The 20,941-nt window shown below is 41.3% G+C and overlaps 1 protein-coding gene across 2 annotated transcripts in view; it reads left to right on the forward strand.

Moving 5' to 3' along the window:
- The window catches only part of NALCN (sodium leak channel, non-selective), a 286,369-nt gene that overhangs the window by 132,818 nt on the left and 132,610 nt on the right, over positions 1–20,941 (forward strand). For both annotated transcript variants that reach the window (XM_048493957.1, XM_048493958.1), the window contains 2 exons: positions 11,288–11,419; positions 15,735–15,902. In XM_048493957.1, the coding sequence (XP_048349914.1) occupies positions 11,288–11,419; positions 15,735–15,902 (300 nt within the window). The remainder of the gene's footprint in view (positions 1–11,287; positions 11,420–15,734; positions 15,903–20,941) is intronic.

Below are 20,941 nucleotides of genomic sequence, written 5' to 3' on the forward strand. Positions count from 1 at the left end.
TTCTCATTCCTTCTGCACTTGATGAATGGGGGGAGTCTCATGTTGAATCTTAATTCAGTTTCACTGAAAGGGGAAACTATATTAAATGGTTGGAAAATAGATGGAGGCATTTAGCTGTCTTTCAGGCGTTATGAAGCCACTTAATGTAGATGGCAATTTTATTATTAAGTTTATCCGTACTTGAAACTAACAATGCGTAAGTGAATTAAGTTTATATGTCTGCAGAAATTAATTATGGTATAAACTCTCAAAAAGAGTTGAGGGCTGCCCTCCCATTAGTAGCAGGCTAATGATACACATGAGTTCATTTCAGAACACAGTGCAGGATCAGTTAATACAGATTGATTATCTTTTGCCACATAGTCATATATGAAATCCAAGATAAAGAACAGTAGAATAATATATCTATGTAGTCTTTTAATGCATTTTCTAGATGAAATATTGTGGTGAGGCAGCACTGAGTGACACCAGTATAGTAATTCTAGCATGCTGTGATCTAGATGGTCCAGGCTAGCCTGGTCTTGTCAGATATTAGAAGCTATGCAGGTCAGCCCTGGTTAGTGCTTGGATGGGAGACCACCAAAGAAGTCCAGGGTTAATAATTGGAAGCAGGCAATGTCAAGCCACCATTAAATGTATCTTGCCTTGGAAACCCTGTGGGGTCACCACAAGTCCACTTGGCTTGACTTCACTTTTCATCACCCTGAATCCTAGCACCCTCACATTGTGCTTCTTTCTATCTCAGACAGACAAGACAAGACAAGACAACCTTTAATGGCATAGTTAAAATTATTACATTAGATATAATGCTTAGCCATTGAAGTCTCTGTTAGACATTAATCATAGTCTTTACTTTGCACTATTAGCAAAACTATTAGCAAAACTATTAGCAAAACTAGATAACCATTGATCAGAAACGGTTAATATAACATTTGTCACTTCAAAAGTAACCGTTGAGTTTCAATCCATTAATAACAGGGGTCCCCAAACTTTTTAAACAGAGGGCCAGTTCACGCATGGCCAGAGCCCAGCCAGGGGCCGGACCAAGTGCCGCCCGCGTGGGGGCGCCATCCATCCGCCCTCGACCCGCCCCTGGCCGAGCCCCCCACCCCCGTTGTCCCCTTCCAATCCAGCCCTGAAGCTCCGCCACCTTTCTCTCCCCCCCCTTGCTGCATTGGTACGGTCCCCTCCGGCCGCTTGGAATGAGCAGCAAGTCGCCCGCGCTTAATGCTGTTTGTAAACCTGGGGAAAAGGAGATAGAGAAGGGGGAGATCCGCTTCTGCCCAGCGGGCCGGATAAATGTCTTCCGGGGGCCTGATTTGGCCCCCGGGCCGTAGTTTGGGGACCCCTGATTAATAAGAACTGAAGAAGCTCACATTTGTTCATTCTTTGGTAAAATGGTGCTACAGCCATACACAAATGAATCCCTGCAGCTGTGCCAATGTCTCATGATATGACCATCTGCACCTGTGCAGCTATACAGATGTAAGCCACAAAATTTAAAAAAATAGGAAAAGGGAGGCAAATAAAAGAGTATCTTGCCCAGCTGTTCTCTCATGAGTGGATTTTAAAAAATACTAGCTAGTTTAGCGATTTTAAAAAACAGTTGAGGGGAAATAACATGGGGCAGACTTGTTTGGGGGGTGGGATCTGTATGAAGTTCCTCCCCCCCCCCCCAAAAAAAGATTTCTAGTGTGCTACACCCATGTTTATTGGCCCATGCAGAAGGGGCCATAGTCTGTTTAGTAAACATCATGATGTGATGGGTACGTAATGACTTGGGTGCCTGCATAGGAGACAAATTTTACCTATAGCATGCTGGCTGCAGGAGGGAAGGCAGTATGATATAGCCTATTCTTATCAGATCATGGAAGCTAAGAAGCATTGGCACTTGAAAGGGAGACCACCAAGGAAAGTTCTGGAGAGCCGCAGGTTGCAGATCCCTGTTCTAATCACAAAACTTCCCTGTCCCATACTGTTTGACCCGTAGTTTCATTCTGGAGTATCAAATAGCATTCCTAAATAAAAGAAGAAAACAATTAATCATAGTTTCACACACACCATTTTCTACTTTGCAATTTAGGCAAAATACAGGACCTTTTAAAGAAAATTGCTCTGAAAGTGATGTCATGCCAGCAATCTTCAGACCTGAATGGAAGATAATCATTTGATTGTGCTGTTGTTGTGAACATTCTGCAGTATTTTTAGGTTTCTTTTATCATACACCTGTCACTCCCCCAAATTTCCCAGAAACAGAGTACAGTGGTTGAAAGTTTCTTTGTGGTAGAGACAATAACATGAATTCTGTCTCTTCTTGCTGATTTATAAACTGCTGAGGAGAGGGACATCAGGTTGGAAATGCAACATTTTATGGCTTTTGAGGCAGTTTTGAATGTGTTCTTATATATACTTGTCAGGGAAAAGTTGCTGTTATTGGATTTATCTTCATCTTTACTGAGCAGAAAGTAAGCTTGAACACCAAAACAATTATTGGTAAATTTCAGATTCAGATTTTTTTAACCTGGAAATTTTTAGTTAAACCAAATATCCATCTGCTTTATTTGACTTTTACAGAAAATATTCGGGTTAAAAAACCTAAAACAAAAACACCCCTAAATCCGGGTTAAAAAACCCTCTCACACACACACACATATTTCCCAAGCCCTAGGGAAGCACCGGCAGGGGACAGATCTTCCATGAGGCACTGATTTGGCTTTCCCATTCCAGGTGGGCTTCGAAGTATTAGTGGGAGACAGATTCTCCATGTTGCGCTGAGTTCTCTCTCCTTCCCCAGCCCCACTGGCTCCCAAGTCCATGTGGGCTTGGGAAATGGCAGAGGAGAAGGAGATTTAAAAAGCCAAAAAAGCTGAATGTTATTTGGCGTTTTCGGCTCCCAGTGTATTCAGCTTTTCAAATATACCTTTTTTAAGAAAAAGAAAAAGCCAATATGATTTTCTTTGATTTGAGTTTACTGAATCACCAAGCACAGCAGAAAAATTCCATCAGTTTTCCAAAACAGGCATAGTCGTTTTACATATGTTCTCCATCTTTTTTTTCCTTTTAAAAAATGAGGATTGACTAACAACAAAGAACCAGATGAAGCATCTATAGTTGTGAATGCTGTGCAGAGAATACTTTTTTGGCACAGACTTCACAAAGCAAAAACATGTTTTCTTGGGTTAAACAAAATGTCGGTTTTGGATGTGGGTCTTTTGTTATAGTGAAAACTTGAGTAAGGTTCTTTAGAGTTAGAATTAAAGCTAGTCAGATTATGAAATTGGTGAAGTATTATTATTATTATTATTATTATTATTATTATTATTATTATTATTATTATTATTATTATTATTGGCATTAAAATTGGTGAAGTAGCTGTTTCCATAGGTGCAAAATATAAAGTGATAAATGCTTTCCAGTGTAATTTCTCAACAAGGATGGGCTTGGAATCCTCCCTGCCAAATATCAGGCAGATAGGAGAAACTCTTGTATCAACCTTTAAATTGTAACTGTCATATGCAGAGTAGGCATAAGAAAGCAAGAAATGGTGTGTGAATGAAGTGTATGTATCCTCTTTTTCTAAAGTGTGGGAAAGTCTTTTTTTATTTTTACAAATATAGGCCCTTTCTGCACCGCAACGGTGCGGGGGTGCGTCGGCGTAAATGACGCCGACGCACCCCCCCAGGACCGTTCGCATGGATGATCCCAGGAGGGCGGCAGGCGGCGGTGCAGCCTTCGCACTGGCTGCGCCATCCTTGCAAGCTTACCTCATCCCCTGGCCTCCGGCTCATCTCAGAGGCCAGGGAACACGCCCCCACAGGCTAGAGCGACGGCTCTGGAGTCGCAGGCCAGGGGGCCGTGTCCCCTGGCCTTTGCGACGAGCCAGAAGCCAGGAGATGAGGTAAGCTTGCAGGGATGGTGCGGGGGACATGGCGCCTTCCAGCCGCTGCCATGCAAAAGGCAGCGGTTGGAAGCCACTGTTTCCGGAAAACCTTGCTCGGGTTTTTTGCCGTCCCTAGGGTGCTGTTTTTGGCCCGTGCGGAAAGGGCCATAGTTTTCAGGTGAGGGAAGCTTAATCTTTGTCCCTTCCCATTCCAACATTCTGGTCAATTTTTCAGAGCCCAAGCCTAACACAAACAGTGTGCCCAGCTTGGTCACAGAAGCCCTGTTCACATGTTACAGCAAATGCACATGCAACTTACATGTTCAACTGTTTGTAAGAAAGCCAACAAGAGTTCATTTTACAAATGAAACTGACAACCAGTACTTTGGAAAAATGTGGGTCTTCAATTACATGTCCCGCTAGACATACTTTGACTATAATGTGAGAATTATTCAAGTATGTATAAAGACCAGTCAAGAGTGTGTTGCCTGTGGCTTATACATGTGTTCACTGTGACTTGTGAACAAGGCAAGAGGTTGTGGGAACTTCTATTGAGTGGATTCCAATGAGAAAACTTTAGATCTTTGGTGATTAGGACAGCAGAAGATCATGCATTCCATAGATCCTAAAAATGGTTGCATTTTCAAATAGTGTGAAGAGACTGACCAATATCTGGATTTGTTTTAAATAAATATATCAGTAAATATGGTAGGTTTTCAGTTTGTTTTGCTAAAACCATGATAGTAAAAGTACCTTTGCTAATGTTTGCTAAAATGTTGTTGATTTATCTTTGCAAAATAATATAGTAACCTAAAACAAATAAATCTCATTGCGTCAAAACTACCTTACAATATTTTGATCTTGAATGGCATCTGTCCTCAGTGCAGCTTGTATAAAGCAACTTCATGCAGAACTGTGTCCAATGAAATCATATAGCCACAGAAACACACTTCTGTAAAGTTAAGAACATGGATGTTTAAAGGTGATGTTTCATTTTTTTTTCTTCTGTTAACAGTTCCTTGAGGTTGAGGCCTGTCCATTAAATCCTCAAGTGTGTTTGAAAGTATTGAGGCCATTTTGCAATTGTTCTCGAGCATTTTATGAAGAGAACCCACCCACTCAGGCAGTGTCATTTTTCCTACTCACCTTTTGTACCCAGTGTTGTTGCGGCTGAGCTACCATGCGTCTATTTTCTCTCACTGATTGTTTCAACTGATTAAAGTGTAATATCCCCAGGGCTGTTCTCATTTGCTCCTGAGAGGAAAGAGCACTTGGGGCACAGTTGAGATCCAGTTGTCTTCCTGCAGTCTAACTGTGCTTAAAATTGAGGTCATGGTTCCCAAATATTCATTCATCATTTCAATTGCAGTTCCAACATAGATTAAATGAACCTTTGGCAGACTGTCCTCCTTTCTATGAATTTCTAGTTTGATATTATTATAGATGTCTGTCTATCTATGCCCTTATTTATTTCCAACAGCATTCAGGCTATTAAAAGGAGTTCATTACACACTGACGTATGCTTTTAGGGATATTGCATATTTAATCATCTGTCCAGTCTATGTTCTCCAGTGTCCTCTAGACAGGGAACAAGGTCACCTTGTTCACATTCATAAATGGCTTACAGGGTTAGTAGAACACCTACAACCTGGGTCTGCAACCTGCGGCTCTCCAGATGTTCATGGACTACAAATCCATGCTGGCAGGGGCTGATGGGATTTGTAGTCCATGAACATCTGGAGACCCGCAGGTTGCAGACCCCTGACCTACAGTGGCGTAACTAGGCAAACTGGAGCCCTGGGCAAAACCTGAGTTTGATGCCCCCCAGGCGCGTGCCCAATGCAACACGCATCCCCCCTGTAGCTACGCCCAGTGGCGTATCTAGGCAAGCTGGAGTTTGGCACCCCCAATGGGCAGCCATCCTCCCCCACTGTGACCAAGCAATGATTTTTTTACACCAGGTTGTTTCAAAGTCACCATCACATTATAGAACATGCCCCAACTCACAAATCTGAGCACAGCAATAAGCCATGCCACACAGCAGAAATAATGTTTTGAAAACATTTTCAAAATGCTTTCAAAATGTTTTATTACTGCTATGAAAACATTTTATGGTGTTGTATCCAGTACCCCCAACTGGGGGAAACAGCATCACTTTCAATGTTTCAAAGGAGAATCTGGGCTCCCTAGTTTAAACAAGTGATGCTGGAATCCACCCCCAAACAGAATCATTTTCAATGGTGTTTAAATTTACCTTAAAGGGAGAATCTGGGGTTCCCAGTTTAAACAACATTGGAAGTGATGCTATTTTGGGGTTGATTCTCCCCCACCCTGAAACAGCATCACTTGCAATGTTTAAACCGGGGACCTCAGATTCTCCCTTTAAATCCATGTCAAAGGCGGGGGAATTTAAAAGGAAAATCTGGGGAAATTTGGGGGGTGCCTGCTGGCAGGGGTGCAATTGTTAAGCTAGCAGCACCAAACTTTCAGGGTATCTTTAGGAGACTCCCCTAATGATACCACCCAGGTTTTGTGAAGTTTGATCCAGGGGGTCCAAAGTTATGGACCCTCAAAGGTGTAGCCCCCATCTTCTGTTAGCTCCCATTGGAAACAATGGATGATGGAGCACCCCCTTTGGGAGTCCATAGCTTTGGACCCCCTGGACCAAACTTCACAAAACCTGGGTGGTATCAGTAAAAGATTCTCCTGATGATACCTTCCAGGTTTGGTGAAGTTTGGTTCAGGGGGTCCAAAGTTATCGACCATCAAAGGTGAAGCCTCATCTCCTATTAGCTCCCATTGGAAACAATGGGGGATGGGGCACCCCCTTTGGGAGTCCATAACTTTGGACCCCCTGGACCAAACCTCACCAAACCTGGGTGATAGCATCAGGAGAGTCTCCAAAAACATCCTTGAAATTTTGGTGCTGCTAGCCTAAAAACTGTGCCCTCCGCAGGCCAAAAATGGAAAAAAACACTGAAAATACAAAAAATCCCACAAACAAACCTGCGCCCCCCACAGGGCTGCGCCCAGGGCAACTGCCCACTTTGCCCAATGGGAGGAACGCCTCTGCTGACCTATAATATGTCACATAACCGTACAAACACACACACACATGTGTTCAGAATTACATGAGAAATTAACTTGCCTGTTTGTTTAGGGAGCAGAAAACCAAGCTCAAAGAGGTGATTAAGTAGCAAGTTTCATCAGCAGTAGGATGGCAGAGACCTGATTTAAAGGTTTTGAAAGGAATGTGGAGTTTATTGGACCACTCGGTACAATAATGAGGGGAGAGAGACTCATCATAAGCAAATACTTTTTTTGCCATCAAGTTGCAGCCAACTTATGGTGATCTGTAGGATTTTCAAGGCAAGAGAAATTCCTGAACGCTGGGCCTAAACATGCAGCCAGAACATGGAGTGAAAAGTTAACTACGCTACTACAACGTTAAGGTTTCAGCAAGGAAAGGCAGAACCCTGCCTATTCATGAGAAAGAAAGATGACCACTATATACTAACTTCTTAGGATGATTTATTGTTTTGCTGTCCAAGCAAGGAAGGTGCAAGAGAAATTGCTCAAGGCTTGAGTCAAACAAGTGGGAGGCAAGAACTATTATTGTAGAATACAAATTGAAAGATCTCAAAATGGAAGTTTTCTCTTGAACCAGAAATGTGCGATTATGGACTGTGTTGAGTTTGTGGGTCTGAAAAATGCCAAAGGTGTAAACACTCCACTTGAACCAGTGTACCTAAAACTAGAGGACAGAACATTGCTAGAGAGCAATCAACAGTACAAAGAGGCACTTGTCAGACTTTTGAGCCTGAGTAGAGTGACAAGACCTGACATTTCTGTAACGGTTGGAATGTTAAGCATAAAAGTGGATTCACCCAGTCACCATGATTGCAAAGCTGAAAAGTGGCTGGCTAGATACCTCAAGCAAACAGCTGATTTGAAACTAAAGATCTCATCTTGTGGCAACTCACAACTGATTGGATACATGGACTCTGACTGGGGTGAAGACAAAACTGATTACAAATCAACAAGCAGTACCTGTTCTTCTTTGGAGGCAGCCTGATCAGCTGGATAGTACAGAACAATCACAAGTTGCCCTATCAACAACTGTGGCTGAGTACATCTCCGCTGCAAATTCATGTGGTGAGCTTAAGTGGATTGTACAACTGCCAATGAACTTTGGCGTAGATGAACCTAAGTCAATAACATTGTTTGAAAACAATCAGTCAGGCATCGCTGAAAATAATCAAGAAACAACCATATTGTTGAAAATAATCAAGAAACAACCATATCAGCAAGAAACAACCATATTGTTGTCAAGTATTCTGTGAGAAAGATGCAACAGGAAGGAATCACTGATACCAAGTACTGTCCTTCGGAAGACTTGATTGCTGACATATGCACCGAGCCACTGACCAGACGAAAGTTTGAAAACTTAAGCAAGAGACGGAACCTTCATGACTTCACTTGCTCATATTTGAGAAAGGGTGTTGGTATAACAAGTGTCAGATCTTCAGTCATGAAAGAGTTTATGATGCTGTTTGTTAGTAAACATTAGATAGCATATCATAGCCAGTAGGGTATCAAGTAACTTGACATCTGCATTAATGAAATGATCCATAGATGATGGGTTTCTGAGCATGTAGACACTTTGGGAGGAAGTTGTAAACTTTCTTTGTTCTTAGTTGGAATCTCATCTCAAAATGTAGACATAGAATGTACCTCAGCTTAGAGGGGATGTTTAATTAGAGGGGATGTCTTCCCTTCTATTTTCTTAGTAAAGTTTATTGAAGCTAACCAGCAGTGTTTGCAATTATGTACTCTTAACTATTTTGTATTTTTACACCAACAAAGACCACAGCCAAGGGTAGAACAATTAAAAAACTTAACATATTCTTCCCAACCCCCATACCACAGAATCAGACCAAAGAACAGAAGGGGAGGGGATGACTTGATACAAACTTGATCAAACCCCATTGCTGCTGTCAAATATAAGCCTGGCAGAACAGTTCTGTCTTACAGGTCCTGCAGAATTGAGAATGGGGAGAACACTGCTGTTTGTGGGTCCCCACATACCAAAGTTATACTATTTGGGGCCCATAGGATGACATGGCTTCCTTTCATAAAACAAAGGATTGCAACAAAGGATGATGATGATGATGAAGAAGAAGAAGAAGAAGAAGAAGAAGAAGAAGAAGAAGAAGAAGAAGAAGAAGTAGTAGTAGTAGTAGTAGTAGTAGTTGGATAGGAGACTCAAAGGAGCTTACAAACTCCTTAACCTTCCCTCATAACAAACACCCTGTGAGGTAGGTGGGGCTGAGAGAGTTCAGAAGAACCATGACTAACCCAAGGTCACCCAGCTGGCATGTGTTGGAGTGTACAGGCTAATCTGAATTCCCCAGATAAACCTCCACAGCTCAGGTGGTAGAGCGGGGAATCAAACCCAGTTCCTCCAGATTAGAGTACACCTGCTCTTAACCACTATGTCACTGCTGCTTCTTGGGAACTGAATGAATTATTGGGAGAAGCCTATAGAACTGGGAATATACTTATTGAATTACCAGGGAAGGGCAACATCAAATTATTGACTGAATTATAAATGAGAATTACAGAACTGAAGACATAATGCTTAGTCATAGATTTGGGAAATTTGGGGGAAACGGATGGGTTCAAATTGGAGGTTCCATGCTGTCACAGGGCACATGCGGGGAGAGGGGTCTTTGTTTTCTATTGTGGTGTAGCTTGATTGCTTTCATATCTTGTCCAGTATGCACAACTCATCCTTCTAGTTACTTCTGCCAAAAGTCATCATTTGTTGCATCCTTCTAGAGATGAAACACGTGATCATTTCCCATTCTCTGGTTTTGTCTCATGAGGGCTGGGACTTGCTCACTGTTTAAACACATACCTTCAGACTGAGGTGGGGTGAAAATATGAAAACAGGGGACTAGCAACACATACGACGATAATGACCTTTACTTGGGATTTTTCCAGTTGTATTGAATTCTAATTATGTCCATTATGGCAAAATTATTTCTGTAGATGGTTTTTGAAAGCTGGAAAGCATTTTGCTTGCTATTTCCCTGGTGCAGCTCATCTTTGATCCAATTTGATGTTGTACACAGATTTTCTATTATACAGATTTCTGGCACCTACATCTGAGTATTTCTTTCATCTCATTCCTACATTGTGAGATAAGTACTTTGAAAGGACAGGGAAAGATAGTGATTTAAACAAAAATAACATCTGTCCACATAGCTCTTTTTCAGCTTTTGCATCAGCTCCGCACAGCTGGGGAAAGCTCTGTGGTCTAATTGGTATGGAACAGGACAGGCAATTGTCCAAAAACGCTCTTCAGTTTTGTTCTGTCCAGTTAGTAGAATTCTCTCCACATAACCCACTTCCCCGGCTTTCTATAGATGTAGTAAAAAAATATTCAGGTGGGAGTTCAGAATACTCTCTTGTGAAAAAATTCCAGTATTCGCAGTTTCTTTAGTTGCCGTGTTCTTCTCACTTCATGAGCCCAGCCAATTGTGTGTGTATAAGGTGCCGCAAGACACATGTTGACCCCAGCAAGAGGTTTTCAAAGCAAGTAAAGAGCAGAGGTAGTTTGCCATTGCCTTCTTTGGTGTTCCAAGTACCAACCCTGCTTAGCTTCTGAGATCTGTTAAGGTCAGGCTATGCTATGCCTCCTTCCCTCCCACTCAGACAATTAGGGATCATATAATGTCTGAACTGATGTCAAAGCACTGCTATTTAATCAGGTTTGGTTACAGATGCTGAACAAGCAATTGATTAGATTGAGATAAAAGTGTGTGTTCACTATCGCATTAGACTAAAACTAACAAATGCATCTCCACAACATCAGAATTTAATAGAGATTGCAGTTATCTCATATGCAACTGGTTGGCCAGCCCTACATCCTGTTTGTATTGTACCATACAGAATTTTAAGATATGTGGTATTTTATTTTATTTCAAGGTCTAACTGATTGTATGTTATATAAATGAATATCTCTGTTTTTAAATTGGTGCCCTGTATTGACCGTGATGTAAGAAACCCATTAAGTAAAGTAATGGTCTTTGTAAGAGATTTGGACTGGCCAGCTGATAGTGTCAGGAAAGATGTGCATGCATCTGAGCATGGAAAGCTCTGGTTGAGTCTGTTCTGGTTTCTTTGTCTTTTAGCAGGGTCCTTAACTGTCAATATGTTTTGAGATTTTTCTCCACAGCTGTTAGAATTCTGTGTTCATCATCAAGAAGTCATAGGAATTTCTAGACCTGCCAATTCTGTTTCATGTAAATGAATATAATTAATCTTATGTCTGATTATAAAGTTTTATTTTCCCAACAGAGAGGAGTATCTGGCTATGTGTGTGCTTTTTATCTTCTGCAGAGAATGATGAGGTCTTCCATTTTTCATATGTTTATTCTGAGCATGGTGGCTGTGGACGTCATTGTTGCTGCTAGCAATTACTACAAGGGAGAAACTTTTAAGAGGCAGTACGATGAATTCTACCTGGCAGAGGTGAGTGCCAGACATTTTTCAGTAAGAGTAAATAAAAGGACCAAATTAATGCCAAGCAAGCAGTTTTAAGTATGTAAGTTTTTATGGTTATAAAGTACAGTAATAATCCTTGACTGATTGGTTCAAATTTTCTGACATCTGACAGGTGTAGTGTACAACATTCTGAAAGATGCTGGTCTATTCCACACTGTGCAAAAAGAGATGTCTGCAGGACGTCTGAAAAAGAGGCAACTGCTTCTTTTCACTCTGCACACCCAGGGGTGGCTTCTGGGTGCTTTCCAGGCAACTAAGGCCCCTTCCACACATGCAGAATAATGCACTTTCAATCCACTTTCACAATTGTTTGAAAGTGGATTTTGCTGTTCCGCACAGTAAAATCCAGCTGCAAAGTGCATTGAAAATGGATTGAAAGTGCATTATCCTGCATGTGTGGAAGGGGCCAAAGGTATCAGAGAGTTTTTTAAAAGGCTGTTTCCCCCCACCCCCCACCCCCTCCCCATTTTGCTGTCTGGTCAGTTTCACCTTCAGCTTGTGCCCGACATTTTGAATGTAGCTGAAGATATTCTCCCTGCCACCATTTACTGAAGGTAGCCCCAGGATGTTTGCTCTGCAAACTCCAAACCTTTTCAGCCCAAAAAATACATAGTTGTACTTAGCTGATACTGCTGATTTTTCTATGACGAAAAAAAGCTATTGGTCCACGGAGGGCAGGTCAACCCAATGCTTTTCAGTGGTTGGTAGACCTGCCTTCTGAGCAGCTATGATTCTCTTGTCTGTCTACATAGCTAAGAAAATAGCTCCTCAAATTTTTTTAGAAAATAGGAAAACTATATATTGCCAGAATCAACAGGATCAGATGAGTACAACTATGGACTTTTTGGACTGAAGAAGCACCCAGGATCAGAACCTGCAGAACAAACGTCCCAGAGCAACCTTCAGAAAATGGCAGCATGGAGAATCCCTTCATTTGCTTACAAAATGTTGGGCTCAAGCTGAGGGTGAAACTGACCAGAGAACAAAACAGATGGGAAACAGACTCCTCCTGAGCTCTGCATTCCACACAGCCGGGCAGAAGACGTCTTGCAGGCAGCTTAGGGGGGAACGTTTTTATAAAAAATAAGGTGTCGTAAGGACATCTTGGGGAAAAAAGCTATGTGGAGTGCCTTCCCCAGATGCCTTCTTTTTTTCCTTTTCTTTTTTTGTATCCTCAGAAATGGACCAGTGTGTGGAACGGACCCCTGTTTTTTCTAACGAAATGTCAGTGGTAATGATACAAGGAAGGAGGCAGAGCACAGCTATGGTTTTTCTCAACAAGTTGTAGTAAATGTAGACAAATTCTACCCTTTTTCAGAATTGAAAAGAAAAATTCAGGTTCACCAAGTTCAGGAAATAGACTGCAAATTGCACTTAATTTTTCTCTGAGTCGTGACATACACAAGTACCCATTTGTTCTTTCTTAGGACCATCAAAGTCAATTTATAATCCATGTTTTGGGAGCTTTCAGCTTTCAAGTACAGGGGAGGACAGTCTCAGCCTGTTGAATGGTAGTTGTTTACCACTCTGTGCAGACTCAAGGTCTTTGTTGTTACAGTTCATCACTAAAAAAAAAACTCATCCAGAATTTCAAATACCTAGCAGGATGGCACAACATTTCCCTCACCAAAGAAGAAAACAAGAGGGTGTGTAAAGGGGAGGGGGCATTAATATGGTAATCTCAGCATATTTCAGGACTACAAGCACATTCTACCTGTGCACAAGAAGCAGTGTATGTAGGTCTGTCTTTTGCGCAACTTCCACAGCTCTCAGTATAAGGAAAACCATGATAGAAGCTGTCCCAACCATCTTGCGGGCTTGCAATCCAGGTCTAATACAATTCCAATTACATCCAGAAATAATTAAACCTTTTCCATTCCAGGATCCACCTCATAACCCCACAGCACAACATGGAACCTAGCCTTTGCTCCCTTGCTCCTTTCTTCTTGCGTTCGTTTTCCATCTTCTCCTTCACTGCAAAAATATTTTAAAAATATTTCAGGACTGCTAAATTGCAGCTACAAGGTTTGCAATATAATCCTTGGGAGAGTTACACCCTTTTAAGTCCATTGACTTTAATGAGGTTAGGAGAGCATTGCTCTGTTTAGGATGGCATTATTCACCATGTATTCTGTAGTCTAATTAATGCCATATAACTGTGTATGTTTTCCCAGTGAAGGAAATCCATCATAATATTGCTCAGCAGGAATTCCAATGTCCACAGAGTCAGCACTTCTGAAACTCAGGGTTTATTTACTTAACTAGTGAACTGTCTATCATTATTGGAAGCAGAATGTATCTGCCAAGGGCAGACTGTTGGCTCTGTTTTTGCCCAAGAGTGTTCTGTAATTTTAGCAGCCTTTCTTTGGGAGAATATAAAATGTTGCATTTGGGAGCAAATGACTGCCCCCCCCCCCGCCCCTTCCCTTCTAACCCAAGCCATTAAGAATCAAACATGCTCCTAAACACATAGCCCAATTCTTTTTCTTGACTGTGCTGTAATGTGATAGAATATTAAGAAATTGCCTTTTACGTAAAACATTATATGTTGCTATACGAAGTCTTATGTGACAAATTCTCAAGCAGAAAAAAAGACACATTAAGCACTGACTAGGCCAATTGAAGCAGGAATGACTTGAAGGGCCAGTATACTCCTGGAGTTTTTTCCAGATTAGGTAGACAATGTGCTCCTTGGAGACATCCCAAACTCACTGCCTGACTTGCTCTCTTCTCTTGCATAGTTCCTTCTTTGGAGATACAACTGTTTGGTGGCAGAGGAGACCTGGTGAACTGTGGTCATGTATTTTCCCATTTTATATGTACTTATTAAAACATACAGACCTCACCTTTCCTTGTGCTTCAGGGTAGCTTACAATAATAATTAAAAACATTTCCTGTTAAAATCAAAAATAAAATAACAACCCCCCTCCACATCTCTCTTGACCCTTCCCTTCCTAAAAATATGTCTGCCACTCCCTCCAGAGGCCTGGCAAACAGGCAGGTCTCGCAGTGCCTCTTGAAGATCTACAAGGAGCCACTCCCTTTATTTCTCCAGGAAGCCCATTCCACAAAACCTGAGCCATGATGGTTTTCATGACCAACAAGAGCTATCCAAAAGCTCACACCAGGTTGAATTACAAGTCTTCTTAGAGTTAATTGTCACGGCTGCAAGATTCCTACTTCTGTTTTTGCAAACGTCAGGTGTTTTAATTGTATCCAAATGCTATGCAAGGCGTTCAGTGCATTTTTTTAAATGTTAGTTTTGAGCACTTTGACAAGCATCTGAAATGCAAATTATCCAACCCACACCATTCTGGAATAAATTAAAATATACTTAGCACTGTAATTGTTACTCTCATAATGGAACAGTGAAAAGTGTTTACATCCTACAAGATGCTTTCACTATGGCCCACTACACGTCTTGAGCATTTTTTGTTTGTTTGTTTGTTTGTTTGAGTTAGGCAGAAATCCCTACTTTTCTCTGGACTGGGATTCTATTTGCTTTTTTTTATTGTGGGGGGAGTGTGGCCCTTTCCGCATGAGTGAAATACAGCGCCCTAGGGATGGCAAAAACGCTGTCCCTGGGGAGCTGTTCACACAGCTGGTGCGAAGGCTCTGCTTTTAAACCTTGCTCATGGAGTGAGGTTTTCCAAAAGTGGCGCCTTCCTGCCGGCGCGGTGCAAACTGCACTGGCATGAGGGCACTGCTTTTGGCCCCTTTGCTGTGCAACAGGAAATTACCTTGCCTTCTGTGTGCAGCTCGGGATGGCTGCAAAGACACGCCCACACTGCCTTCTGACCTCTCGGGGTCAGAGGGCAGTGTAGGCGTGTCTTTGCAGCCATCCTGAGCTGCACACAGAAGGCAAGGTAAGTTCCTGTTGCACAGCAGAGGTGGCTCTGTGTGGAGCCACCCCTGCAGGCACCAGTGACCTCAGGACTGCCCGTACGGATCTGTGCGAGCAGTTCCTGATGCTCCACCATCTTACTTTAAGCTGGTGGAGAGCCACTGCCTTGGCTGAGCGGAAACAGCCTATGTTTCAAGTAGATGGTTTTCACAAACTATGCAGTGGATGTTTGGGTTTTCCTTCAGACAACAAGATTGCCATGATTCAGCCATGCCAAACAATTACGTGAATAAGTTTGAGGTGATCTGAACTCATATCCTACAATTTGTTTCTTGTGACAGAAGGGCTCTTCTCTTGGTAGAAATGGGGGTGATTTGTGCCACTTCTTGTAGGATACAAGCATCTATTCTAGGATTTGTTGTTATTATTTTTCTCCAGGTTGCATTTACGGTTTTGTTTGATCTGGAAGCTCTCCTAAAGATCTGGTGTCTGGGCTTTACGGGATACATCAGTTCATCTCTTCACAAATTTGAACTGCTGCTGGTTATTGGAACTACTCTGCATATTTATCCAGATCTCTACCACTCACAGTTTACATATTTTCAGGTACCATGTAAATGTTTGCTTGATGATATTCTGTAAAGGGACAACTGATACTTATTTTACATATATAGGAATTTTAAGAAAAGAAGTAACATAGATCCATATGGGAGGATTTAGCCATCATAGTGAGTTAACCTTGAAGAACAGAAAAAGTTTATGAAGGAAAAAAATAGTCATCCAGAGAGTGAGAAGGAAACCCCTAAAATTTAATGTGTCTTGAATGCCACCGAGAGTGCCTAGAATCTTGGGCCCCTGTGGATTACATTAGAATAGCCCTTTCACTCCTGGACCACAATGGACCACCTTGCCAGAATTAATCCTTTTCAGACAAAGGACCACCTCATTTGGGGCAGATCAACTGTTTGTCATAGAACTTCAGAATCATTAATGACTATTTGGTGGGATGGCCCTGTGATTTTCAAAGTGGTGAGGTCAGTCTCTGAAATCAGATCTGAGAATTTACATTGGATTATAGTGTGTATGTAAAACATTTCTTGTCATGATTGTTAAGAAAAGGGTGATTTTATACACTTATAGATAGGACCGCACAAGATTTGACATTTAAAAAAATGAAAATAACACTGTGAAATTTCCTTTCCAGATCTTGCTGTAGCCCTCCTAGGTATTTTCCCTGAACCCGAAAATAACTTACTCTATTAAAAAGCTGATGCTTTTTAAAATGTCAGTTGCCAGGTTAATCAGTGTTCGATGCTGGGATTCTAATTGTAACTTCAGCATTCAACTCTGGTACAAGTTGTTCATATTGCCCTGATGGAAAAGCTTGCCCACCAAATCAAATTGATCAAATGTCAAGCATGTCCAGAAGACTTCCACTCGGTTTGGCACCTTTTTTTATTATTCTATTGACATATCTTTCCCTGCTCACTGTCTCCAGGCATACAGTCATTTGGATTGAATGTAACCTTTTGAATATTTGACCATCAAACATGATGGTCACATTGAATGTGGACCTGATGTCTGTAAATCATATAACTATATCATAAATAGTCTATCAATAATGTTATCTTGCCTGGAGTGCAGTTTATGATGCCTTAATTTTTAGTTGCTTGTTTGAGGGATGTTTGTTAATTATATTTTGTACTTGGTGGGCAGTAGCAGATCAAAGGTTAAGAATCGCTATTCTTAACCCACTGTCCCTAAAGAAATACCTTCACACCTTGGTTCTGCAGCTAGGCCTGTTTGAGTATGGATATCAGGTTGGATTAAAAAGGGTCCTGTTTGGCCATCCAAAAAGTCTGTCATGTGAATGGCATGTACAAAAGCCATGTGACTGGGGGCTGTAGCAGGTAAGGGATTGGACAGAACTGGGTGAAAAAATCCAATATGTCATCTATGGCCCGTATCATCTTTTAACAATGTTGGCTGGTGGATCAGCAGGCTTCCCTTCCTGGGGAAAAAGATCTGCCCATAATTACTCCCTTCTCAGATCCAATCCAGGTTAGATTACTGTACCACCTTTGTAATGTTGGGCTGTCTTTGAAAAATGTTCAGAATATTAAGTTTGCTCAGAATACAGCCACAGTGTTGTGAAGGCCGCTGAGAATGTATCTCACTAATACTTCTGCCAATCTATTTCTGGGCACAATTCAGAGAGCTAGTTCTTATCTGTAAAGGCTTAAATGATTGGGTACTGGTGTTACTTGAGGTCCCTTCAGATCCCTTGCTTTGTGGGTCCTAGCCTTAGAAATGATACAGATGGCTGCTATTGTGCTGTGTCCCTTACAGGACTCCCTTCCTTCATCCATTTCATTTGGAACATGGCTTTTGTATTTCCAATACCAGATGAGAGCTGCTGATTTTAATTGTTCAAGTCTTTTAGTGGTAATATTATTATTGTTGTTGATTCAGCTGCCTTTGTTTGTTTGTTTTTTGCTGCTGTATTGTTGCTCTTTGGTTGAAATTTACTCCTGATGTTTCAGAACTGTTGGCTTTCATTTTAAATACTAATAATATTACTTAGTATTAGATAGCACTTGACAGTGTTCAAATAACTTTTTCATGGAAGTGCTACAACAATCCTACCAGTTAAAGGACTGAAGGACTGTTATTTTCTGCATAAAGTAGACACCGGTGTGCTGTTGTTGTTAGAATGTTGGAGTAGGACTGGAGTGATAGTGGTTCAAATCCTTGCTAAGACATGGAGCTTATTGGGTTACCATGAGATACTGTCTTTTAGCCTAACCAACCCTACAGGGCAGTTACGAGGATACAGCAGAAATCCACATACACTGCCCTAAACTCTGGAGAGAAAAGGGGTGGGATAAAAATATGGCAGATAGAAGGTGGAAGAGGGGTATCTGTGTCTTGAGAGAGAATGGTTTACTCTTGGCAAAGATAAGATTTGAAGTGGGAACATCTTGATTTGTATCCCAGTGTTGATTTGATTTTATGTTCTGCATTTTATGAGGCACTTAAAAATTAAATTAAACTTAAACCCACTGTTCAAGGTCTTGTGATAGGCCTACACTAGACTGTATTGCATTATGGTGAGTTTGTATCCTGGTGAGGAATTTAGCCTATTTGAGCTTGCTGTTGTTAGTTCAGTGCTGTGATCCATCAGCCAAGAAGGGACAAGGAGGGGCAGGAAACAATGAGAGTGAAGCGCCCACCTTGATTTTAACTAACCAAACTCTTTGACTTCATGCTTCTAATTATCAAGCACTTGCTCTCACTGCTAAATTCAGGTGTGATTGCTTTCTTTGGGTTTTTTTTGCCAACCCAGGAAACCTAACCGCAACATTTTCCGGTTAAACAGATAACTCAGCATCGTAAGAAATTCCAAAGAAAGAAAACAATTTCAATGAGCTAAGCCAAAATAATGGTTCCTGGATAGACCCAATGTTCCACCATGGTGGATGCTATGATGTATTCTGCTTTAAAAAAGAAAGAAAAGCCCAGTCACACTTATACATTATTTATAAACAAATTTGAAGTGAATGACAAGTAATTAATAATGCATAAAGGTTAAATAATGAATGGTGAAGATAAATGTTTTAAAAATTGTAAGCCAGGTTCACTCAACTGAGAAAAGGTGTCTTCTGCAGTTATGGAAATATGAATAATTTTCCATATTCAGTAAACGAGACTCAGCAAAAATCCATCGAGGAAAAAAATGTGAGCCCTAACATATCTTTTCATTATATAAGAATTTTAGATGTTTAGATTTTAGCACATAAAGAATTTCCTGATTCCACTGCAGCCATAAGTTGTGATTGTGAACCATTTATGGGGCATGCTAGAATTCACAAGTGTTAAGACCATGCCAATTCATATTAAGTCTTCTGATGCAACTGCCCTGCTTATTTGAACAATGCAGAGGAATGTCCCGGAGCATTGTACATACATACATTATATACATTATATATACTATCAATGATCACAAAACAGATTTAAACCCACCTACCCTTCTCTCTCTCTCTCAGCCTCATCACCTTCCCCCTCATCTATACTATGGGATGATAAATATAAATGTGGCCTTGTTTACAAGACTGTTGAAAAGATGATGTGGTAATATTGTGAAGTGCTCTGAACACTGAAAAATAAATTTTCAGAGCCATTTGATATGTGACATGAATGTGTAGAGTTGTATACTTCTACGTACATTATCACATATGAAGATCATTCTTCAGCCTCCCATTTGTATATGTGCTGAGAAGCTGTGCCTGGCATCACATTCTCAATGCATGTATCTATAGCAAAGAGATAAATGTCCAGTCATAAACATGATATTCATATATGACATATTTTCTCTACAGCCATATATTCAAATAGGGAGATAATTTATTTGCTTTATTTATACCCCATGTTTCTCCTCAGTAACCCAACCTATTGACTTGCTCAGGTCAGAATCTGGGACTCCTGTACCCTTTTATCATTTTTTCACGATGATTCTTTGGAGTCACTTTAGTCAGTAGAGAGCAGATGGTTAAACTTCACCACATTTCCTCTTTTCTGCCATGAACTATTTCTCCTGGCCTGTCCTCCTGTCTTTTGAAGGAGCAGCAAGAGGTGGGATGGCTCTGGCCTCACCTAGAGCCCCATGAAATTGAGCAGGTATTCATGAAACATGGGCAACAGGCAGAATTGGACTTCTAATGTGGGCCTTCTCCCCTTGAGCTCTGCTCTCTCCCAATGTCTCAAAAGGTAGGTACAGACCCAATATGATTAGGGATGCTGCTAGCCAGGTAGATGCAGGCCACGTATGGTTAGGGATGCTGCTAGCAGCACAGTCCCACTACCCTGCTGGATGGTTGGGTGCCAAGTGTGGTCAACTGTAGGAGTGGCCAGGCTGTGTCTCCCCCACACCACATCACTACCTCCCAGCCTTCCTTCCACTCCTTCTGGTCAAGGAATAGATGCCAGGGATGCTAGGGCCTTTGAAGGAGCCAGTGCATTCATCGGGAAGGTTCCTTGGAGCCAATAAGTTGGGGGGGGGGAGTCCACCCCATGGAAACCTGCCTTCTTTCATATGCATGCTCCAATTATTAACAGAGGCCTTGCTTTGTATGTTGCCAAAATGGAAGTTTGATACATTGCTAAAGGACACAGAGGAGGCGAAGTTTATGGAATTCTGTTCTGAGAAGGGGGAAATATTTACTTCTGTGTGTTTTTAGACTTCAGGAAAAAAACACTCCTTAAGAAGAACTTTGTGGTCAACATTATTATTGCTGTTTTTGAATTTTGAATGCAGGTGTTCTTTCTGAAGTGGCTGTCATTTTTTAGATTTTGTTTTGCTTATTTAATGACTGTTAAGAAAAAAGACTGCCTGATGTTTCCAATATGATGGATTTGAACTTGTCATAGGCTACTTTGTGGACGAGCATGGGTCAAAACTGGGATACAGAGTATTTCAATAAGTAAATGTGATGGTTCTACAGGCAACAGTCACCCAGACTCAAGGATGGCTGATTATGCACAGCACAAATAAGACGTCCAGTGGATGTCTTGAACAAAGGCACCTCCTAATTTTTTGTTTGGACAGCACAGACAAAAAAGGCATCAGAAGAGAAAGAGGCTTTTTT

This window comes from Sphaerodactylus townsendi, linkage group LG04 (assembly GCF_021028975.2).
Source record: "Sphaerodactylus townsendi isolate TG3544 linkage group LG04, MPM_Stown_v2.3, whole genome shotgun sequence".
NCBI lineage: Eukaryota > Metazoa > Chordata > Lepidosauria > Squamata > Sphaerodactylidae > Sphaerodactylus > Sphaerodactylus townsendi.